Raw genomic sequence first — 25,895 nt, 5'->3', positions numbered from 1 at the left:
GTAGTCAAATCAAGCCAGACTCTCCAGGGTCCAGGAAATGAGGAACTCTTGCACTTCAAGTAGGGGGGAGATGGCCAACGTGGTTCATGCCTGGGTGCTAGAGAGTCCCAAGTTATGAGCAACATCTGTAACAAAAATGTAGCATAAATTCTTTAAAAGCTCTCCACGCACCAATTCCCTTCCTCAAGTCTCCCCCCTTTTTCACATGCACACGCACACATGCATATGCACACCCACAGACACACCCCATCCAAACTTTTCTTTATCAGTCAAGACCCAACACCAGTTCCACATTTTCCATACAGTTTTATTCGGCCCACTCTCAACTCCTATATAACAGATACTATCTGAAATGTACACTTCGCAATTACGTACTTTTGACACTAACACGTAACTCCACCCTCCGTGTAAACATATCACCTCTCCCAATGACATTACAAACGGAAAACAAGGACTGTCTTGGGTCTGCCCTCCCTCTGCCCAGCACACATTACTCAACACAGTGCTATTCACATAATAATCTTTCAATAAATATTTGACAGAGGTGCTGGGTCAGGCTCTGCTTGGAATTGGGTATGTGTAATGCTTTTCGAATACAGAGAAGGAAGGTCCTGCTTCCCCTCAAGAAGCTTACTCTCTGGCCATTTGCATAGCTATTTAAATCCAATTGGAAGAGATATACTAGGCTTGGTAGGTGGAACATGAAACCACCCACCTCTGATTTCAGCCTCAGGGGGTGGACACCTCTGTGCATGCCTAGGATTCTAGCACAAAAGCCCATGGTGCATTTCTCTGCTTTTCTGCCTCAGGGCTTACTCTGAAGACTTCTGAGCCAGCTCATCCCAAGCACAGGGCACAGTTTAGGGTCGTGGGAGATTAAGGTTCTCTGTAGGCAACCCTAAACCAGGGGTGGTGGGAGCCAGTGGATAATGCCCCACTTATGGGGGACATCTGTCCACTCCTCAGAGATCCTGTGGCCTCTAGCTGAGATCTCAGTAATGCAACCTTCATTTGCGTTTCCTCCTTACCTGTCTCACTCTCCTTGTTCCCTCACCCCTTCTTCTTGGGGTCACCTTCCACCTAAATTACTTGACCCCAAGTCTCTGTCTCAGGGTCTGTTTTAAGTGTTCCATACCAAAGCAGACACATTATTAAGAGCACAGAGATTAAGAGAAATTATTTTTTTTAAATAGCAAAGTTATATGAAACACAAGCTCTTTGCTAGTGTCAAAGCTATGGTATCAATCTCTGGGTAACAAAGATGTCACCAAACACCCTGGGCATCAATAATTTCTTGCATCTGAAAAGTGAGATGGACTAAAAGAGCATTTAGCTCCCTTTCTATACTTTAATTCTATGGCAGATGTTTTGTGTGTTTCTTTAATATAAGTTCTTCACCACTGAGTTGTGGCAAAAATGCAATGGCTTCTATCTCATCATATACCTCATATCATTGCAACCTCTAAAGCATAAAATTTACACCTTTCTACAATAGATGCTTCAACTTTTCTGAATGCTCCTCAACTTAATGACACTCAAGTTAACAACGCTTAATCTGAATGGAAAAGGTCAAATTCCCACCAAACTGGCCTTCTGTGATATACTCAAGTTCTTTAAACTTACAGATTTTAACAATATCTTCACCAATTCCTCCTTCTTTCTCTTGGTAACACCAATCCAGATCTCTCTTCCAAATCTCAGTCTAAAATCTCCACGTATCTATATATCTCCCACAGTGCCTCACTTAGATTTTTGCACTTAATTGATATTCAGTAAATCTCATTGTATGACTTAATGAACTTTTTTTAACAAGGGAGACTTTGAATCATCTCAATTTTTAAAATATCGATTGGAAAATTTATTTGATACAACAGTGATTTATGAACTTTTTTTAATTTTAATAGTAGTTTATAACCTTGTTTGTTTTCAATACACTGGAGAAAAACATAAAATCAGGTAAAATAAGAACTCATTTTTTTCACAGAAAATACAAAAAGTCAGACTTAGAGGCATTCTTCCTCCCTTTAAAATCATAAATTAAGCCTGGTGTGGCTCAGTGGTTGTGCATGGACCTATGAACCAGGAGGTCAGGAATCAATTCCCAGCCAGGGCACATGCCCAACCAGGGAGTGTGCAGGAGGCAGCCGATCAATGATTCTCTCTCACCATTGATGTTTCTATCTCTTTCTCCCTCTCCCTTCCTCTCTGAAATCAACAAAAATATATATTTTTTAAAAATCATAAATGAAAATTCCAGGCTTACTATGAAGACAGCTCTTCTCTTCCCAAAGCCCTAAATGTTGCTATACCTGTGAGCCTAGGCTTCTTCGCCGTGTTCACCGCTGCCATGAACATGTACTCACTGTTCGCATCGTGCACACTGGCTCGATGCTTCTGAAAGAGAAAGTCAGAAAACAGGTTGGTCATCTGCTCTCTCCCATCTCCATCCCTGTTATTTGTTTGTTTGTTTTGGTTTTTGGTTTATTTGTTTACTGTTTTCTATTCTTTGTCAGACTTGTATGTGACAAATGTTATAATGGGACTTGGGGTCCTGGCTTTCAGCTAAGTAGGAGAACAAAACAAAAAGGACTTTAAGTAAAAAGACTTCCTCATTTTGGCCTTTATTGTTCTTTGCTCAGTAGAATTAGATCATGGGCTCTATCTATCTCATTCTCTTCCTTCTTTATCTCTTTTTTCATATTCCATTTGGCACAAATATACTCACCGCCTGGTCAATGATCACACTGTGGCTACACCTGGGTATTAGCAGACTTGCATCATATGCAGGGAGGTATAAGTTCTTTGAGAACGTGTATTACAAAAGGCTAAAAAGAATATTCTCAGCACAGATTTTTGTTGTTGTCATTATTGTTGTTGTTTTATCATTCTGCATAGCTTTTCAGTGGTTTTTCATCAAAAATAAGGAGCCCTAATAATTTACCATGGAAACAAGCTGGCCATTTACTTCTCAGCTACTACTGGTACCTTATAAGATTTTTCTCACTGATTATTTCTTAATTAACCAATGGAGTGAAACAGAACAGTTTCATCTTTGTCCCGACTCTTAGGAAGCTTAGAATAAAATGTGCAGCCCACATTAAATAATTTTTAAAAGCAAGAAGCATCTATTTTTATGTTTTTACCTTCCTCCTAACTTTTTGTCTTTTATGGGCCTCAATTGTCTCATCTTTGTTGAATAATAATAACAACATATCTCTTTGTAAGCCATCGAATAAGTTTTGAAATGAAGCAGCTGTAAAGTAAGCTTCTGTTCCAAGTTAGTAGTTTATTTAGTAGGTATATCTTGAGAGAGAAAAATAGTCTACCTGTTGATCCATGTACTCTGGTAAGAGTAATCTGTACTTTGATGAGTAAATGACCACTGATGTTCCTCAGTAAAGTTGATGCAAGAAAATATAGACATTGCTCACCTTATTTTTAAACCAACATAAAAATGTGCATCCAAAAATGTAGATAACACCAAAAGCTGCACATCCTATGGGTAGCCAGAACTTCAGCTGGCAACAAAGCTGTGATTCTGGGTTAGAAAAAAGAGATGTTAAGAACAAATTCTAAAAATCAAATCTCTTTCAGTGCTGAATCCCAAGGTGTTTTTTTTAAAACAAATTTAAAAGAACGATTTAATCAAATGAGCTTGTCTTCATTGCAACCATAAAACCCAGTAAATAGTAAACAACATCATTTTAGTATTATAGCAAGGATCCAAAAACTAAAACCTAAAAGACTGTATGCACAAATATGTTTACAAATGTGACTAATAAAAAGGACTTTTCTGTCTATATTTTTGCAAAAGAATAAGTAGAAAAAGTAATGACATAAAACTGTTCTTTTCAGTCATCTCACTGCATTCTGCAAATTCAGCAAAAACCACAACCTTAAGCCTTATGTGAATAAAAGTAATAGTCATTAAGCCATGGGTTTGGATATTTGTCTTCATTTTTTCCTGATTTTTGATGGCATATGTGTTTTAGTTATTTTTTATATTTTTATTGATTTCAGAGAGGAAGGGAGAGGGAGAGGTAGAAACATCAATGATGAGAAAGAGTCATTGATTGGCTGCCTCCTGCACGCCCCACTGGGGATTGAGTCTGCAACCCAGGCATTTGCCCTGACCGGGAATCAAGCTGCGACCTCCTTGTTCACAGATCGAACCACTGAGCCATGCCAGCTGGGCAATGGCATATTTGTTTTAGAGACAACATGATCTATTTCTAACTCAGCAATCTACATTATCAAATGGCATATTACTGATTAATATCTATTATTATTAATAAACTAGAGGCCCAGTGCACAAAATTCGTGCACTGGGGCGGGGGGTACCTCAGCCCAGCCTGCCCCCTCTCACAGTCTGGGAACCCTCAAGGAGGAGCAGGCCTAAGCTGCAGTCTGGCCTCCCTCTGCAGGAGGTGACCAGGCTGATCAGGGGAAGGCGCCACCCCCATCACCCTGCTGCTGCTGCCACTGCCAGCCACCACACCCGCCAAGGTGTTTTCATCAACATGGACTCCAGTCCCTTCACCATGAAAAAATGACAACTTTCTTTAGGCATTTTCAAGATGTGTCTTTCATAGGATATGTTTCCATTGATTTTTAGAGAGAGTGGAAGAGAGAGGGAAAGATAGAGAGAAACATCAATGTGAGAGGGACACTTCGATTGGTTGCCTCCTGCATGAGCCCTGACCTGGGCCCCGGCCAGGGAGGAGCCTGCAACCTAGGTACATGACCTTGATCAGAATCCAACCCGGACCCTGTGGTCGGCAGGCCGAGGCTCTATCCACTGAGCCAAACCGACTAGGGCAGGATATGACATTTCTTAGCCCCTCCAGCAGTGGATCTTCATTTTTTCCTCCAAGAGTGAGTTGGAAAATCCCTAGATCACCTTCTTGGATTCTTATTACCCAAGTTACCAAGAACACTGCAAGTGGCAGCATACAGGGAGCTTAGCCAATGAGTGGTCAGAAAAGATGTTTCCTCTGCAGCTCATACACAGAGGCTCCCCTGTGTGCGTCCACTGGGGTGGGGGCATGCTCCGAGCTGCGCCACAGGCTGCTGGGAGCAGGCCCCCACCCCTGTGTGTGTCTGCTGGGGTGGGGGTGTGCTTTGAGCCATGCCACGGCCACTGGGAGCAGGCCCCCACCCCTGTGTTTGTCCGCTGGGGGCCAGCTTCCAGCCATACTGTGGTGGCTAAGAGCAGGTGCCCCTGTGTGTTGTGTCTCTGCTTCGGCCCATCCCCATCCCCAGCCTCCTCGTGGCTGCTGGGGCTGGGGGCGGCACACAGTCCACTCCCGTCCATCTGCGTGCGCAGTTGCCTCCTGAGCTGGTCGTGACACCTTAAGGCGTCCCAGATAATTTGCATATTACCTCTTTATATATATAGATCATCCCTTACATATTTTCATCATAAGTAATTGTCATCAATTGCACCTAAATGAACTTCAACCCAAAATATACTTTTTTTTTCATTAGCAAGAAAAATTGTCAAAATGCATATGTACATTTACATCCAGAAGATGAAAACAATATCTTACCGTAAATATGCAAATATTCGCTCTTGAACTTCACTTGGTGAGGAGGAGGATCAAAAATTGATAGTCTGCAGGAGTAATAGCTGTCATGAGAACTGTCCAAGTTATTCAGAAAATAAGAGACACTGTTATTGGATGATTGACAGAATTTCAGACTCTGATTGGATACGGTGTTTCTGCTTCCCTTTGTCTTACTGAAATCACAGATTATTTGTGTTCCCTTCAGCAACTCCATTCTAAATTGCTGGACATTCTCAGAGCATTTGCATAACATTTGTAGACCTCCATTGTGAAATGTAAATATTTTAGAGTTGGCAAAATCATCGATTTCTTCTGGATAAAAAGAAAAAAAAAGCAACATTTTAGGAATAGGTTGCCCTAATAATTATATTTGAATACAAAAGTAATCTCTTCATAAAGTCACCTCTATTGTATAAAAATGAAAAAACTTCACAAAAAAAGAACATAATAGTTAAAACTGTGCCCTAGAAGAAGCCTAATCAGAAGCTTGTTTGTCATATATGAATATATAATATGCAGCATATTAGACAATATATTTACAGAGTACGAATGAAACAGATATGGTTCCTGCCCTTTGGCAGCTTCCATATTGGAAAAAGATGATAAACAAATAAATATGTAGTAATGCACCATAATTTGTGTAAGGAATGGAGAACTAATTGAATAAAGGTGGTGATATTGGTTCTAATTTTTATTGTAAAATCAGAAAATGCCACTTTTCACATGGTGTGGTTCAGTGGTTGAGCATCGACCTATGAACCAGGAGGTCACGGTTCAATTCCCAGTCAGGGCACATGCCCAGGTTGTGGGCTTGATCCCCAGTATGGGGCATGCAGGAGGCAGCCAATCAATGATTCTCTCTCATCAGCAAGGTTTCTATCTCTCTCTTCTCTGAAAGCAATAAAAATATTTTTTTTAAATAAGAAAATGCCACTTTGAGGAAATGATTTTTAATATTGAAATTGAGGGAGGATTTGCACTTAGTCAAACAAGGAGAGTTTTGGGAAGATATTTTGGGAATGATGCAGTTAAGAAAAAAATTTTTAAAGTACAAATAGCTTACACTAAAAATAAGTGATTATATTTAAATATACATTGATATTATACTCTCTTGCTAGAGTGTAAAAGAACAGATGCATCATTTTCAAATGATAGAAATGTGAATCTTCTCAGAACCTCATCCATTGAAAACTAAATTAAGGTCTGATGAAAAAGGTAAGGCCCCGAATATTTGTTTACTGTTTCATTTTTTTTAAATTAATTTTCATCTTCTAGGAAGCCAACGTTGTTTTTGTGAGCTACATAGGGATCACGGAAGGAGGAGACTGAGATGGTTTTGGCCTGGCTACAGATTCTGAGTTATTAGATTACTCAGCCCAGCCTGCACCCTTTTGCAGTCTGGGAGCCCTTGGGGGATGTCCAACTGACAGCTTAGGCCCGGCTGTGGCTGAGCAGCGCTCCCCCTGTGGGAGTGCACTGACCACCAGGGGGCAGCTCCTGCGTTAAGCATCTACACCGTGGTGGTCAGTGCGCATCATAATGACCTGTCATTTTGTCATTTGGTCAATTTGCATATTACCCTTTTATTATATAGGATAAGTTCAAACTGCTCATTGCCTTCCTTTTTTTCTTCTTCCTTTTTTTTTTTTTTTTTTTTTTTAGTGTGAGAAACTTTTATGCTGAAATTGTTTTAGGAAAATATTATCATGAAAGTTTTCAACTTGTTTTAAAATCTCTATCTTTATTCTGAAATATTTGTGTATTTTTGCTTTTTTTCATCCATATACATACTTGTTTTATATAGCAAACATATTATTTTGTTTTCCTCCCTTGTCATTTAATGATATATCATAAACATTCTATTTTGACATAGTCATCATAATTATCCTTTTTATGGTGGCATAAAAGGCCATAATATTAACCTATCATAATTTGTTAAAGCATCTACTAATGCTGAAATAACTGCTCCAATTTATAATATGACTAACATTATGCAGGAGGATTCATTTACTACAACTCTACTTGCAAAAATTTTATTTTAAAATTTACTTAAGATTTTTTATTAATTTTATTTAAGATTTGCCACAGTTACTTATTTTTCTTAATATCTGTAGGCTTCAATGTATATCTATCATATTACTTGGGAATAGATTTTCAACTTGGGGTTTGCTTGTGAATATACACACAGGTATTCTAGCTTTCAGTATGGCAGTCCAGGTTGTTCAAAATCACCCCATACCCCAACAACTAAAATGCTGAACAAAATGTCTTAAAATATTATTAAAAGAGAAGAAAGTACTAGGTTAAATTTGAAGAACCAGAACTCAGAGAGATAAGCAGAGCTTAGGAGCTACTTTTACTCTGAAAGCATTTGCTGTTCTCCCAGATTCAAACTTTTGTTTTCATGTTTCAACTCCCAGAGTATGAAAAGTGAGAAATCTAGTAGAAGACCCTTTCCTCAATAAGCTGGGATCCTAAAAGGTTATATCTTTGGAGTACAGGTAAACCAGAAGTAAACCAGCCCTCATGCAGATTATAACCCACCTTTGAATCTCTTCAATGGTCTATCTCAATTCTTACATTTTGTTTAAAGTGATTTTGGATTATTATTACCCAGAGGCTTTTGAAAATAAAAATGCAAACTATTCCAGGAAGAAAAAATTTACATCTCAGACCTCAAATCATATTTATAAATAATAATTAAATACAATGACAAACACACCATAAAAAATAATCAGACACAAAGGGAAACATAACAGAAACAACAGACTACAAAAACAAATCCACAAACAATTATATATTTGAATTATCAGACCCACAAAATAAAACAATTGAGCTTACTATGTTTAAGGAAACAAAAGACAAAGTTATAATAATAATATCTGCAGAGCACAGAAAACTCAAAAAAGATCAACTAATTTGAAAAAAAAAAAACAACAACAACTAATACTGGCAAAAACCACACAGATTAAAAACTCAGGGGAAAGGTTGAGTATTAAAGGTAAAGAGAGAGCTGATAAACTGAAAAATAGGCTAGAAAATTTATTCACAGTGCAGTCATAATCCACAGATTCAAGAATCCCAACAAATCACTAGCAGGTGTTTCCAAAATACTTACATCTACACATAGCATAAGGAAAATCCTAAAAGCAACAAGAGAGAAAAAAAAGACTGATTACCTTCAAAGAAGCACCTATTAGATTGACAGGTGATGTTGCAATAACCATAAAAGCCATGATACAGTGAAATTATGTCTTATATCTTCAACGTGGTGAAAGAAACTACCTTATCAACCTAGAACATATTGTCTAGGGACAGTAAAGGTATATGTAACTTGAAACTTTGATAAGTGCAGTATGCATGTTGTGGTAATGACTAAAAGAATAGATAGAAACACAATATATAACCTCAACGAATATCACAAAGTTCAGTCTAAAAGGGGAGAAGAGTTGGAATAGTTGAAATCGGGAAGGAAAATACAGGCATGGAAGACTTCTATGTGCTGACAATGTTTTATTTCTTGACGTGTAGCGGTTGTAGGAATGAGGTAGTATGCTATATAACTTACTCATCAACAGGACATTTATATTTGCTCACTTTTCTTTATAGATGTTTTGTTCTAGAGTTAAATTTTTTAAAGTATAGAAAAACAATGCTTATTTCATTTTAAAAATAGAGGGTATAATATAAGCAAAGGGGAAAGATCCAATAGCATGAGTATAGATGAAGTCTGTATTATATGAAAATGAAAGTTGTTTTGCTTGGGGAGTTATTTGTCTGAGTAAATTATGTTGCTACTATTGTTTTGATGCTTATGTCTCTACTGTCTGCTGTAGAGGATAAGAGCAGTGGGCTGGTTCTCAGTTCCTTTAGAAATAATCAAAGTAAATTTCCCAGGGACTTTACAATGGCAGTAAGTAAACCACAAAGACATCTTGGAGTAAAAGTTTCTGCAACCATTGTGTGTACAGACATAAATGCATTGCTCTCTATTTCTGAAGATTATTTTGTCATCAAAAATTTTCCCCTTTTGTGTCCACACAAAATGGTTGGCGGTACAAGATGGAAGAAGTCCAATTCAGTGGTTCCCAAGAAAACCAGAGGCAAATTCTGGCTCTGGCATTAGCAAGCCTCTGTGACTAGAGTACCCCTCTTGACTTCAGTCTCTTCATCTGTGAAAGGGTTAGGGTCATGGTTATGGTTAGGGTTAGGAAGTGAGACCAAAACATCTTAAAGTTCTTTCTAACCGTTAGTCTCCATGGATCCAGGATCAGAACATACCATCTGAGACTGCAAATAACCAAGAGAGCTATTACTTTGCTGTTGTGTCTTCCAGAGAAGAAACCATGTTCCTGTAATCCCCTCTCTGTCCCAGCATCTTAGTGGGCCGTTTCAGGGGGTTAGTAAAAATATAAATGAATGAGACTATCTTACTTACCCATAAAAGTATTTTGGTAGGGCTAGGAAGACTACCTCAAGTTTTCTTGAGTGACAGTGCCAAGGGTTTGTGCCATTGACATCAGAGGAGTAACTGGAGATGTCCTACTAAGTGTCATTTCTACTGGACATGCTTAATTTTTTATTTTATCATAATTCATTTAAAAATTACCTGGTCACCTTTTTATTATCAAACTAGAGGCCCAGTGCACAGATTCATGCACTGGGTCCCTCAGCCTGGCCTGCAGAGATCGGGCTGAAACCAGCTCTCCGACATCCCCTGAGGGGTCCCAGATTGCAAGAAGGTGACACACCCTGGAATCAGGCTCCTTCCTCTCTGGTTCCAGGTGTGTCACCCAAGAACTGCAGCTGCCAAGTCACCGCATCTTGGCAGCTCCTGCATTGAGCATCTGCCCCTTGGTGGTCAGTGCATGTCATAGCTACCAGTTGGATGGTCAAATGGTCAGATAGTTGCTTAGGCTTTTATATATATACTAGAGGCCCGATGCACGAAATTCGTGCAAGGGGCTTGGCCCTCGCAGCCCCAGCTGCCTCAGCCCTCGCAGCCCCGGCTTCGTCTGGAAGGTTGTCCAGATGGTCATTCTGATGTTCTGTCTAATTAGCATATTAGCTCTTTATTATATAGGATAGATATAGTGATAAAAAGCCTGACTTAAGTTTCTACATACTCAGTGCTTAAGTTCTCCATCTGAAAAACCACTTGGCAAATCTGTTTGCAATTTGAATAATTTCAACTAAAGAAAGTAGGTATGGAATTTAATGGATTGCTTCACAATTATTTTTGGCATCTACAGAACAGATATGCTCAAATACCTAATCACAAATTCTCCTTAGTCTTTGGTGACATTTGAAAAACAGTATCAAAAAGGAAGTTATACCTGTAACCATGACTGAAGCATTTAATGGATAGACAGACACTTTAAGGAAAATCTGTACATTACTCTGTACAACAAGAATATTTTCTTCACCCTCCCTGGATGTTTTTATCTCCAAGGCTAATATTCAACCACCATTTTTATAGCCAGTGCTTGGGTATCAAATCTGCTTGATCAGTTCCTCTGCCACATCAATAATTAAAAATTGCAAGTGTCCCCTTCACCAATCTCTTTCATCTTGCCCTTTGTTCCTTTCTCTCATGCTTAAATTTTCTCCAGATACCAACTCTTAATATAAAATCATCCTTCCAAATGTCTTCGCCCACACGATCCTCATTCTCCCTAACATACCATCTCCATCTCAAATACCCATACATTCTCACATACATTGCTTGTCCATGTTTCAGACACCCTCGTACCAGTAAATACCCCCACACTCTTATACACATTTTCTGTAACATCAACCTCTAACCAGCATCATATGCAGTCAGACCCGGTAAACTTAGAAATCATACATCAAGTCTGATTCTTCCATGTACAGACAACTGATGGCTTAGGCAGTTTAGATTATTTGTCTGTAAGGTCACATAACTTCTTGGGTGCATGAAATATTTGGGGTTTAATTTAAGGTTGGAGTGCCACTAGCAACAACCAAGGAAAGGGTTATGGAAGCAGGCAACCACATGAAGCTAAACAGTGTTCACCACAGACTGAGTCTTATAAGACCACTGTTAAAATCTGTCTACAGGAAGAAAGTCTAATTTCCTGTTTTATGCCCAGTAGAATATATTCACTTCTCCTCCATCTAAACTACAACTGTCCAAACCAGCATCATCTCTCCCTGGGACTATAAAAGCTTCCTAACTCTCTGTTGTCACTCTTTCCCACTTACCATCCATTTTCCTCAAGGAAACCAGTATGATTTTCTAACACACAAAATTGGATAGTACCATTGCCATGCCTGTAAAACATGTATGGCCTTCCCATTTCACTTAGAATAAAATCTAACTCCTTACCTTGGTTTCAATGACACGCATGACCCACCTATTTCTCTGAATTGCAGTCACATTGTTCTTTTTCCTATCCCTCAAACACAAGAAGCTGGTCCCTTAGGGCTTTGAAATTGTTTTTTTTTTTTCTTTGCCTGGGATGTTCTCTCTGATCTTCATATGCTTCTTACTTCTCCAGGAACCATTGACCACTCAATCCAAAACACACCCCAAGTCATTTTATAGCATACTAGAGGCCTGGTGCATGAATTTGTGCACAGGCGGGGTCCCTTGGCGTGGCTGGCGATCAGAGCTGATCGGGGCCATCTCGCCCAGTCTGGAGGGAGGGACCACAGGAGGTTGGCTGTGGGAGTGCACTGACCACCAGGGGGCAGCTCCTGCATTGAGCGTCTGCCTCCTGGTGGTCAGTGTGCATCATAACGACCGGTCATAACAGTCACTTAGGCTTTTATATATATAGATTACCTGAGATGAAGTATTTATCATTATCTGAAATTATCTGGTTTATTTGTTTACTTGTTTATTGTCTAGTTACCCCACCATAATGTAATCTTTAAAATCAGGGGCCTTGTTCATCTTATTATAGAGATACATCCCAAGTTTCTGTAACAGTACCTGGTATGTATTAGATCACAGGAAATACCTCTTGGGTGGGTGGGTGGGTGGGTGGATGGATGGATGGATGGATAAATATGTAGATATTTATAAATCTGGGAATATGAGGCATTGACTATAGAATTAAGAACCAATAGGCTCTTAGAAATGATCTGGTTAAGCCTTTCATTTCACATTTACATTTATCAAGCTAAACAGGGGCCAAAAAAGGGATCATCTTGCCCAGGATTATAGCTCATCGGTGGGATATGATCCCAAGGTTAGCTATACCAGGTTGCCTTTCTTCTGGAAACAAGGACATGCAAATATACAATCAAGCATAAAAGACACCTCTTCAACCAGGGTATCAGATTCTAATGTAAATTATCTGTTGGAGCTTCAAAGAAACAGGTTCTTTACCTGTGAGTATCTCCCAAGTTCATAAAGATGTATTTAGATGATTAATGATTTTCTTGGCTCTTTTATGTCTTTAGAGGGAAGGTCAGGTTTAAATCTGGTTGGTTATTAGGACCGCCAGAGTGCACAGTCATTACATTTGTCCAATGTACAGTGGTTCTGGGACCAATGAGTATTCTAATACACCTAGATGTTTCATAACCACAGCATGTGAGTGATTTCTGATACAATTACCATGCTATATCTTTTAGCATTTAATACATTATTAAAAATACAAATAGGAATATGTTCTCTTGAATCCTGGTAGAGAGTCTTAAAATCTGGTTATTAATTCTTAGTTTTTGGTTGATATTGTATCTGTTTACTTCTTGTTGGTACTCTTGGATTATAAATACGGTAGAGCAGCGATTCTCAACCTTTTTCATTTCATGGCACACATAAACTAATTACTAAAATTCTGTGGTGCACCAAAAGATATATTTTTTACCAATCTGACCAAAAAAAAGTTTAATTTTGACTCATTCACACCAGATGGCTATTGTTGTGTTGGCTGTTGTCATTTTTTTATTTCACAATCTAAGGGAAAGAGGTCAATGTCCCTGACTAAATAGTCAGGTATTGCACGTTTTAAAAATTTTTGCGGCACACCAGCTGAAAATCGCTGCTCTAGAGGACAGGTACTATATCTTCTTAATCATGTTGACTACATGTCTGTAGGGTACAATCTTTCCCAAAGAGGTTCAAACCTGTTAACTGCTGCTAACTATAATTTGTATAATATTACTATTGATATCCATGGACTAATGTTTTCAAGAGAAAAAAAACAGAATCTTTATATTAGGTGACTTCTTTAGGTTTTCAGTTTTTTTTAGATAAAAGCATTTGCATCTTTATTTTTGGGGAGCTGTTAAGAAAATTCTCTGAAGAAAAATGTATTCACCTGAGAATTGCCCTATGGTCCAAAAGTTTATTTGCAAGTTGATTCATTTAATATCTAAACTATTTCATTTCTTCAGTATAAGACAGTCTTGTTTGAACCCATCCTGCCACGACTCTTTGTAAGCAGTTGCATTATCCCTGGTTGAAAATCTTTTGACAAAAACATTCAGAAAATCCACACAGTGCAGGGATGTGAGACAAATCAGAAATTTGACTTTGTTCTCCTTAGCTCAGACTTCTAACCACAAACCTCCCAAAGGTGTCAGGGTGATAGAAAGATAAGATCTCCTGAGTTCACATTATTGGTAGTGCTTATTAAACACATTTTCTTTAATCAAACCATGATAAGCTTTAGCTGAGCACAGCACAGGAATGTGACATAGAGGCAAGTTCTAAAAATTGCAATATTTATTTTAGATTTCTGTTACATTTGATCTTTTACTAAGAAACTCTAAAAATGTGCTTTCTAACAGTTTTTTTCTCCTTTCATAAAAGCATTGTCATTTCTTATGAGTCTACTAGCTAAAAATTTAATACATAGATCATTTCTATATTTGTATTATTATTCAAAGGCACCCATAAGTGATTGAAATCAGTAGGAAGAGTAGGCAAAATAAGCCAAATCCAAACACTTAACATTAATGAGGGAAAAGGCCAAAAATGTGGAAAAGGAGAAAATGTAAAATAAAAAATACACACATACACACACACACACAGAGAGAGAGAGAGAGAGAGAGAGAGAGAGAGAGAGAGAGAGAGAGAGACAGAGACAGAGAGACAGAGAGACAGAGAGAGACAGAGAGAGAGAGAGAGAGAACATGTGAATTGTTTGTATGCTCCATACTCTCCAAGGAACTTTGTACTGGGGAATAAAACAAGCCTTGTCCTCTAAGTTAAATGAAAGATTAATTTTCTTCTAGTAAAAACCGATTTTCTTCAAGAAAATTGAAAAATCCAAGAGGTGATATAAAACTTTGCAGCAAATACTCACTAAGTAATTAATTTGCAAACAAGTTACTTCTTTAGTTATTTCATTGCCATTGATTCGAAATTGTCCTCCTAGGAAAATGACATGAGATTAAAATAGACCCAACTCTCTTCCAGGGAGAGGGAGAGAGAATTTGGTCAGTACTCATGAATATCCACCTACTTTCCATCCTTCAACTGCTGTGCAAAGCCCTTAGGGCACGCAGACAAGGTGTTCACTGGGTGAACTTGTTTACATTTAAGGCTCCAGTGATTCACACCTTTCTCTCAAGCCCACGCCTCCCTTTAGCTTCAGGGAATATTTCCAATTTCCTTTCAACATCTCCACCTGGAAATCCCCTGACACACCAAAATCAGCATTTCCAAACTGAATTCAATATTCATTCACAAACCCAAAAACCTCATGCTTTGAGGGAGTCACTTGTCCGACTCTCAGAAACTCAGAGTGGTCCCATTTCTCCCCCTATTTTGCTTACACCTATATATTTGTAATTCATCTATGCTTAGAGCATAATTACTTTTGCCCATCTTTCTCATTCAACCATGAGCTCCACAAGAATAAGAACTGCCAGTGTGGCTCAGTGGTTGAGGGTCAATCTATGAACCGGGAGGTCACTGTTTGATTCCCTGTCAGGACACATGCCCTGGATTCAGGCTTGCTTGATCCCCAGTAGGGGGCGTGCAGGAGGCAGCCGATCAATGATTCTCTCTCATCATGGATGCTTCTATCTCTCTCTCTCTCTCTCCCTTCTTCTCTGAAATCAATGAAAAAAATATTTTTAATAAAAGAATAAGGACTGCATCGTGGTCCCCAAAATAACCCCAGGACCTGGAACATATTAGAAGCTCAATAATATTAAGTGAATAAATACGTAGAAAAATATAGAGGATAAGCATGGTGGTAACTGTCCTGCGACAGGCTGAGCAGAGCAGGAAAGGCAGGGCAAAAGATCCTATTTACCAGATATCCCGGTCCAAAGACAAAGACTCATAATGATGCGAACTCAAGAATTTAAAAGTCTTAGCTTTAGTTTATAGTTAATGGGCCTGGTAATTAATGCATGTAGAAAGCTATTGTTCCAGGACTGGAATGTATGACTGGACCTGCCCTGACTTCCAGAGGCCCGCCAGCAATTCGACCTCTGTGCCCCAGGAGGACTGCAAGGGACCCAGAGGGACCAAGACGATATCTGAGTCCTGTGCTCCAGGGAGAGAACATCAGCCCCCCCAGGACACAGATGAAGAATCACCCGTCATCAGATGAAGGGATGCTCGGAAAACCACCAGATTGCAGCTTTTCTCTGATTAGCCGTTTTCCCTGAATTCCAAACCCCGTACCAATTGTTTTCCTGAACTCCAAACCCTTTCCCTACTCTTTTCTTCTCATAAAAAGGGTCAGCTTGAGATGAGCTGGGAGACAGTATTTAGGGTGTATAACACGCCATCTTCTCAGATCGCTGGCCATCTGAATAAAGCGCCATAAAGATTCAAGCCTTGTCGCTACTTATTGGTTCTGTTAGTGACAGGCAGCACGACCACAGACTTTTCTGGTTTCAGTACTGAATGATTCCAAACCAATTCTCTGAAGCCCAATAGGTCTAGAAGTTATATAAATATCTAAGCTTTCAAAAGCTTCCAAAAATAATAGCAATAACTTAGAAGCATTGGGGTGCTTCTTATGTATTGAGTACTGTGTTAAATGCATTGCACGTATTTGTTGTTCATAACAGCCTTTTCAGTCAGATTGTCTATTTTTATCCTTGTTTTACAGATGAAGAAACTGTGGTTTTAAATTACTGGCCCACTGTTAGAGAGCCAATATATGGTAAAGCCATAATTTGGACCTAAAGAATCTGAAACCAGAGTCCAGACACTTAAAGAGCCACTTAGTGCAGTGGTCGGCAAACCATGGCTCACGAGCCACATGAGACTCTTTGGCCCCTTGAGTGTGGCTCTTCCACAAAATACCACGTGCGGGCGCGTACGTACAGTGCGATTGAAACTTCGTGGCCCATGCACAGAAGTCGGTTTTCGGCTCTCAAAAGAAATTTCAATCGTTGTACTGTTGATATTTGGGTCTGTTGACTAATGAGTTTGCTGACCACTGACTTAGTGCTAGATTTGGAAGGTATTTTCAGATATTTATTTTCCTTCAGGATATATTGGGTATATAATTGTCCCAAACACTTAAAGTGGTCACATTGCTATCACATGTATGTTGTGATTGTAATTTCTTAGATATGAAATTATATGTGCTTAACACATTGAGTCTGCAACAACATCTGGATCTTTGCTCTAACAGGGTTTAAATTCATAATGATTATTCTGTCACCTGCCTGTAGAAATCTAAAAATATGAATTCACATATACAAGAAACTCTCATCATATTTAAATAAGTGCAAACAGAATGAGGGTAGACTTTTCCTGTGTCTTCAAAATCATTAACAATCCATGAGTTATGCTTAGCCCCCAGTAGCAATAATACCTCTCGTACAGCCACTGCCATCAATTAAAAAGTCACATCCTTGCCTAGGGAGGTGGGTGGGAGTGGGGTAGAGGGGTCATTGGAGGAAAGGGGGGCATTTTAATACTTTCAACAATAAAGATAAATTTTTAAAAAGTCACATCCTTGCCTTGAGATTTTTGCTTTAGACCTATATAGTACAAAATGAAAAGAGTTTTAATCATGAGTGCAATAGAGATGTTGGTGATGGTGGCATTGTTGAGTCTTTCATGGATGGATTTTTTTGGTGCTGAGCCCAAGGAGAATATAAATGTTGTCTGCTAAAAGTTTGACTTCTCAAATTTAAAAAAAAGTTACATTTAAATGCTCTTTAATTGATTATTGAAAGTCCCACGTCTATGTCAACATGGCTCAAACAAAAGATTCTATCGGAACTGGTGGTTGACAGAATCAAAACTCTTGAGTCTGTCTTCCTCTTTTTATTTTTGATATAAAAACTAGAAGGGACATTCAAGTTTCAAGTCTCCACATTGAACTAAAAAAAAAAAAATAGTCATCATCAGCATATGGAGGTAACTCCAGGAGGTAGAAAGCCTTCCATTAGTATTCATATACACATATGCACAAAAGAATTTAGTGTTCCAACAGAAAAAATCGGGAAAAAATATTTTGTCGAAAAGAAATAAGTTATTTCAAGACTCCCACAGCCTTGCCTAAGGACAAAAAACACATTTGACTTATTTCCCTATGTGGCTTTAAATTTTTTTAAATTTGTTTTTGTCTTTTATTTGTTTGTTTTCAGTGTCCAGTGCAGGAAAAGTCTTGCAAATTTTCATAGACCTAAAATGTGCGAGTTAGTTCTTTCTCTAGACAGCCATGTTGGGATTCTGCTTTCCTTCCCAACCTCATCTTGCATCATCCCCCACGCCTTCCTTCTCTGAACTCAGGCACATTGCCTTCTTCCGGTTCCCTGGCCTTACCTTATTCCCTCCTGCCACAGGTCCATAGCACTTACTCTCCTCATGGTATGGAATGTTCCTCCCAACCCTCACACAATTTACTCCTACTTGTCCTTCAAATATCAGTTTAAGTACCACTTCCACACAAAAGACTTCAATGAACCATGCTCCCCAACACCACCTCTACACCCACCCAGTCTAGATAGTCTTCTTTATTATATTCTATGATGATAGAACTGAGCTCTACCTGTAATTATCATTAATTCGTGGGATTATATGATTAGTCCCTCTCTCCCAACCACTTATTTAGCTTCATGAGAGCAGGGACTGACCTAGTTTTGCTCATCACTGTACGTACAGCAGCTAGCATAGTACCTCCTGCATAGCAAGTGCTTGGTGCAGTATGAATAAATCGATGAGTGAGTGAATGAAAGAATAAATATTAATTCTGAAGCTATTTGTTTGTTGTTTATGTCACTAAAGGATTCCACTGGGTTGTAGAAAAACCGTAGTTAGACAAGCAAATTGTCCCAAACTGCCCTTGGGATTTATAAGTAGATCCTATTTCCTCATTCCTCATTCTTCTTTACAAGAGCATTTGAGCCACCTTGAGCCACTGAAAGTCAAACATATGACCAAACTACTTTTGCGTGTTTTTGGGGTTTTTTTGAAAAAAAAAATAGTCTATTTCTTTGTACCACTAAAAAAATTAATATTTCTAAATAAGATTATACCTACTAAAAGTGGTGATTTCACTTTTAGTGTTAATAAAAGTCCCCAACTTAATATAATTTCACTTTTCTTTTCCCAGCTTCAAAAACATGGCTCAGAGTTACGGATAAAATAAATACTAAATAAAATGTACAGAGTAAGAAGCAGTAGGAGCACATGTATTAGTTCAGTTGTAGATAGTATTGTTTACATTGTTTAAATGGAGTCTGACATATGCCACCTGAGAGAAAGAATGAGAACTTCAGAACTATTATTTTTTTAAGTCTACCCTGGGGTGTGTTTTTACATCATCCACTACTCCTTCGCCTTTTTGAGGGACTCTGACACTTGGTGTTGAGAAAACCCTGTGGAGGCCTGGGCATTTCTGACAATAGACCACCCAGATAAGATTAAAATAAAAATCCTTATTTTCAAAGTCCTTCCATTTCATTTTCTCCTTCAGAAATAATTCCCAGCCCAATGTCAGGACTATGCATTTTCATTCCGTTGATACAAGTCGTTCTGCCTTTCATCTTTCTCTGAGAATAGTAGGCCGCTCTTCTACTTTATCCACTGAAAGGTAACTCCAAGCAGGTAATTAAAAACTGTAATGGGCTGATGAAACCTTTTTCTTTACCTTAAAACATAATATCAAAGGAAGCAGTACAAGCTCAATGCCATCAACGGTGACATGAGTGACAAATGCTCTTAGCCATCCATGTACTTGGGCCCTTCTGCAATTGTTCTTACTTTCAAAAAAATTTTTTTTTTCTATTTGATGCGTAAATTTTCTACCTTTGATTTTTCTTACTGTCACTTATTAAAGTTATAACATAAGAAATATTCAATAGACCACTTACCTGTTAGAACTTCAACTTGGAAGCAGAAGAGAAAGAAATACCAAAGGTCTGACTTCATCTTTGCCAAGAACAGATAAAATCCTCTTCTACAGAGCTGAAAAAAAATAACAGCAAAACTCATGTTCCTAGATGTTTTCTACTTGCTGGAAAGGAAGTGGCTTTGTGGGGGTTGATGCAATGTCACACTTACCATCAAGGCAAGGATGTGACTTTTTTTAAATTTATCTTTATTGTTGAAAGTATTAAAATGCCCCCCTTTCCTCCAATGACCCTTCCACCCCACTCCCACTCACCTCCCTAGGCAAGGATGTGACTTTTAATTGATGGCAGTGGCTGTACGAGAGGTATTATTGCTACTGGGGGCTAGGCATAACTCATGGATTGTTAATGATTTTGAAGACACAGGAAAAGTCTACCCTCATTCTGGTTCCAGTAAAACAAGTGAAAGAGACAATGCCTATTCTTTTTAGAACCACCCTACTTTTCTGAAAAATAGTTATTGGGATACCAGAATCTAAAAACAGACACATGATGAATAACATATTTTGGCACATTTCTGTCTTCTATTTGCCTGAGAGATAGAAAGCCTTTGAAATAGGACAAGAAATAAATGATATTACAGAAATGGAAATGAAGATATCTGAAAGAAGAGTAACATAGTAAGCTGAGAAGTAATATTTACATGGAATTCATTGTTAATGATCATTTTCCAAAGGATGGAGTCAGTTTTAATCCAACATAAGCCCTGCTCTGCATGTTACAAAGGAGTCTGTATAAACCAGGACTCTACATGTATAACCTCAGATGAAAGCAAGAAAATAGAAAAGCCTACCCATGATTTCTCTATCCCTGTAGGGAGATAGAGTAAGCAATAACAACAGTAATAATAATATATTACAAACAATAATTAATAAATAAATAAATAAATAAATAAAATGTCCAGACTTTAAAGTAGAACCCAGGTTTGGGGTTCTAACCCTAATTACTGTAGAAGAGTAATTAGGGATACTGGACCAGAGCCGAGGGGTTCCAAAGGGCAAGTAGGGGGCTGATTCTGCAGTGATTTCCCTAAGCTGCTGATGTTTTCCCAGGCACAACTTTTAGGGCTCATGGGCCTCAGTAGTGGGTGTGAAAGAAGCTATTGGAGAGACTGAGCTAGCCTGAACAGTAAAGACTGGACCCCCAGGCCCCTAGGAACCTGCTACCCTGATTTCTTCTTTTCCCTTCCACTGTACCCAGACAGCTTCAAGAGGAAATGCCTCCAGAGGCATTGTCATTGCATTGGAGTCTTTTTCCAGCAGAGACACAGGCAGTGAAGGATAATTGACTTTTTCTAACCTTCTCGTGGCCTTCCTCTGGAACTAAGTACAGTGTGGAGAGCTTTTACTTTATTTGATAAAAGCTGCCACAGATCTAGCGTTCAGCTGTAGTTATGCAGGGGAAAATAAGGTGGACAGGGAGTAATGAACATTTATTGAGCACATGCTATGTGTCAGACATCGTGCCTCACATAATTATCTCATTTAGTTCTCACCACTATAAGATAGATCCCATTATTATTCCCATTTTAGAGGTGAGGAAACTGATAGAGAAATGAAGTACCTTGCCTCGGATCACACAGTCAATAGGTGATTGAACCACACATGTCAATTCCAGTGAATTCCACACTTTCACTTACCGCACTATATTCTCATGTTAGTCTTCATTTATCTAGCCAGAAATTACTGATAACATGATTTTTTTGGCCTCATATTTTGATGGAAGAAGGGTACCTTTAGGTCCTAGACGAAGTTCTAAAATATTTGAACACAAGAGATTTTCTAACAAAATTTAGGTGTGACATTTCTTAAGAGGAGAAAATTACACAATAAACACAATTACTTACGGTTTTAAATATTCAGAACTACTTTTCGTGTGCCTGCAAAATAAAATGGGCAAAAAATTTCCATTCACCGCACAGGAAGCACTCTTGTTTGCTTTTATGTTATTTTTTTAAATTATTCCATGACTTAAGAAGGTTTTGATTTGTGTGTGCAGATGCCTGGGGCAAAGGTGGAGAATGGAAAGTCTGTAACATTAAAAGTAGAATGTTTATTATGACTTATCTTGTGGGCACCACAGTTCCAGATAGTGTGTGCTTGCTTTTCTGAAGTTTCACCGGTAAATGTCTTTCTTTTGCTTTGCTTGAAACTCACGGAAAGCAACATCTGCATGTTTAGGGGGCCCACACACAGAGGCCATTGAATCCAAACAATGGGTTAAAAAGCAGCCCAAAGTACCTGTGTGTCACCTGACCTTGGCTTGCCTTTTTGAGATAGAAAAGCCCGGAATGAGAGGGTTCTTCCTCATCAAAATTGCTTCTCTTCACTCATTCCCTTGATTGTTGAGTGGCAACACCAGCCAGACACTTAGCCAGGAATCCGTGTGTCAGCCCTCTTCACTCTCCACTAATCTATATATATAAAAGGCTAATATGCAAAGTGTCCCCTCAGGAGTTCCACTGGGAGACCAGGAGTTTGATTGCTCACTATGACATGCACTGACCACCAGGGGGCAGCGCAGAAGGAAGGGAGGCCCTGGCCTAGCAGCTGGAAGGCCCCAATCGGCCCTGATTGCCGGGCCAGGCCTAGGGACCCTACCCGTTCATGAATTTCATACATCGGGCCTCTAGTTTACCAATAAGCCCCATTCTTCTATTTTCTTCTGTCTGCCATGTGTTTCTCTCTCTCTCTTTCCAGGGTCACTGCCTTAGATCAGGCCTCCAGCATGTCTCTCCTGGTCTCTCTTGTTCCATTTCAATCTGCCTCCACACCAACCAGAGAAAGTAATCTTTGTAAAATGTAAATCTAATTCATCTGTGCTTCCCTGCTTAGCGTCCTGTCGGTCTAAGATAAGGCCCAAACTCCTTATAGGACCCTTGACGATAGGCCTCCAGCTCCTCTCCTGACACATTTGTTCCTTCTTCCTCCTTCCTTCTTCCTCCTGCACCGACAGTGTCAGAACTATTGAATGATGCTGCCTTCCCCACATTCCCAAGCTAAGGCTTCCCCCACCTGCCAGGAGCCCTCTTCTTGTCCCCACGCCCCCTCCTCACCAGCCCAGCTTCTTTTCTTCTGCAGAAATCCTAGCATTCTTCAGATCTTTGCTTACATGCCCATCACTTCATCAAAAAAGCCTTTCCTGATCCATTTGTTTCACTTCCAACCACTTCCATACCTAGTGTCCATTCGGTAGCTTTTCTGCATCCTCCTAAGGCCCCTCTGTGTCCCCCATTCTAGAACTCATCATGCTACTGTAAAGGCCTGTTTGCTTTCCTGCAGCCCCTACTGTGAGCAGCATCAGAACAAAGACCAAAGATGCCTTCTTTGCAGCCATATCTGCAATGCCCAACACAGTGCCTGGGGCATAGCAGATGCTCCATAACTGTCTCGAAGGAATGAGTATTTGAAGAATTTTTGACTTTTGAAGGAACTATTGCCAACTAGCACTTTGCTCTTTGAATCATAATGCATAATGTGAGGGAAGAAAATTATCAAAATGTTTCTGTATTTCACGTTGAAATTAATCCAACAAATACAAAAAAGTAATCATCCTCATTTAGCTCTTATCTGATCATTTGTCCATACAAGTCAAACAAAAGAAACTCCTATTTTAACAGCCAAATCATATTTTCTCATTTAAAAGTTATTAATTAACCCATAAAGCTCAGAAAACCAATTGCTCATTTCCACAAATGATAAATAAATCACAGTGTAAGATATGACTATAAAGTGATATGATTGATACTTTTAACACAAATATCCAACTTAGTCACGTTGGCAGCAAAGCTTTCATTCTGATGATGGTGCCATTGCTCAAACCATTATGAAACACCCCTGGACCCCAATCCCTCAGTCCTGTCTTTTGGTCCTGGACTGCCTTCCTAGAGCTCCTTCCTTCATTTATAAATCCTCTAATGATAGAATTTATCTAATCATTAACACATACAAGCACATTTCCTCAGATACTATAACCCCTGTCACAGACATTTCTCTCTTCTTTCTTAATAAGGACAAGTCCACACTCAGTCTCTGCCCCTCGGTGCTTCCTAGATGCTCCTCAACCCACTGTAGATGGGTTTCTGTCTCTATCATTCTACTGAAACTGCTTTCCCAAAGCCCACTTTATGGATTCCACACTGCCAACTCCAACCAACACTCTCTAGCCTTCCCTTCCTTGACCTCCATGAATCACTTTATGCTATACTTATTTTATGTTGATGTTATACTTTATCTTGAAACAGTTCCACCCATTCCTGACTAAGTTACCAGAACTAAGGACCATCCTGCTTATTTTAGGTTGCTTTGTATACCTCTACTCTGATTTATTCTATGTTAAATTTAAAATCTATACTCTCAGAAGAAAATCTTTATCCTCTTACTTTCAAACAACACTTCATTGAAGCTACTCAGTGGTCCCCATGTATAATCAGAATCATTCCTCTCTTCTTTTTAACTTCCATCTCTTAGACCCCTTCCAGCTTGGGTGTTCCTGCCAGTTGTAATTCCTCTCTTCTCCTAAATGTTGATGTTGATATTTCCCAGAAATTAAGCTTCTATTCCTCGGCTTTCCTCATTCTATCTACTCTTCCTAAGTGACCAAGCAGATAAAGTCACTTGTTAATTTAAAAAAAAAATTAAATGGGCTAAAATACCAACACCATTTTTCTTCTGTGACTCATAATCTGATTTTAAAAGCTATTTCAAAAATGTTTTGAACCACAATAACATTGTTAATATGAGTACATAATCCTTCCAAAAGACTAAAACTCGTAAAAGACTCACAAACTTATATACATACAAGGGCCAGATGGATAGAGAAAAATAAATGAAGTAGACCTGCTATAAGGCAATAGGGAGTGGTGGAAATTGGGGCAAATTACAGAGCACATAAATTAAGAGAAGCAGTCAATCAGATCCAGAGTCCATTGCCGCAAGGGAATGTGAGTGCAATATAGCCATATCTTCTGATTTTTTCCAAGTAAATATGAAAGTCAAGTCTTTGTGGGAAATATCCCAATATTTACATTTTGCAACTTATTCAAAACACTTAAAATACAGTGTGAGCCAACACTATAGGAGACAAACAAACATATCTGAAGATCCAGTTTGGCCATGTACTTCCAAATTTTTAACCTCTGCTTCAAAGGATAACATGCACTTGGCAGTACAGACATATACATATACATATAAAGTTAGAAGATCCTTGCTCCAGACCTGTCTTTATCATTTACCAGCTATGTGGCCCTGTGCTAATGTAGGGCCTTTTCTGAACAGAAGTTTACTCATTTTTAACCTCAGAGAATTCTAGAGCAGAAGAAAAGGTAACGCATAGGAAAGCTCTGAAGAACTATTGCATGATAGCAAAATAATCTCGTTAGTATAATCACAGTTTATTGACTTAAAATTTCATGACTTTTTAATAATTTTTGATGTTTTAAAATATCTTATTACATTTTGACTCATCTTGAATTTTTATACATGGGATTAAGATTGGCAAACCTCTTACAGACAAACATAACAATAGCTTCATTAGCTTCCTTTGGATGGCTATTCATTGTAGGATTTTAATAACCTCTTAGAGTAATTGATGTATTTTTAGGAAATAAAATGATCACTCCAAGCCTGTGAAATACATTCCATTTCAAAACTTTCTCTCTCTCTCTCTCTCTCTCTCTCTCTCTCTCTCTCTCTCTCTCTCTCTCTCCCACACACACACCTTAAGGGCAAAGGTAACATCTCTTCCCAGTGGCACAGATCGGCTACAACATAATACTGGAATTCAGTAGATAGTACAGAGGTTAAGTCAAATTATATTCGGTTTCCTGGGTGAGCTTTTTGTGAATGATGACACCTGCTGGTGGAAAAACTGCTTTTTCTTTTTAAGAAAAAAAGGTAACGTTCATCTTTTAAGCCAAGAAAAAAATAAGGGAAGGTTATATCCAGCATATCCAACAGAGTCCAACACTATCAAAAGTATAATTGCCAGATTGCCAGATGTACAAATTAAGAATTT

General features: G+C 38.8%; 1 protein-coding gene across 1 annotated transcript; it reads right to left on the bottom strand.

Moving 5' to 3' along the window:
• On the bottom strand, nucleotides 1-19,899 carry ICOS (inducible T cell costimulator; the record flags this gene model as incomplete). The annotated part of the gene is made up of 5 exons (XM_079783272.1): nucleotides 1-125; nucleotides 2,310-2,394; nucleotides 3,432-3,538; nucleotides 5,550-5,879; nucleotides 19,842-19,899. 5 exons carry the CDS (start codon nucleotides 19,897-19,899, stop codon nucleotides 85-87), a joined length of 621 nt encoding a protein of 206 aa, XP_079639398.1. The 3' UTR covers nucleotides 1-84.
• Nucleotides 19,900-25,895: the final 5,996 nt, after the last annotated feature.

This window comes from Cnephaeus nilssonii (assembly GCF_951640355.1).
Source record: "Cnephaeus nilssonii genome assembly, chromosome: 10".
Lineage (NCBI taxonomy): Eukaryota > Metazoa > Chordata > Mammalia > Chiroptera > Vespertilionidae > Cnephaeus > Cnephaeus nilssonii.
The sequence above is the reverse complement of the archived record's forward strand: the minus strand, read 5'-3'. Positions and strand labels throughout refer to the sequence as shown.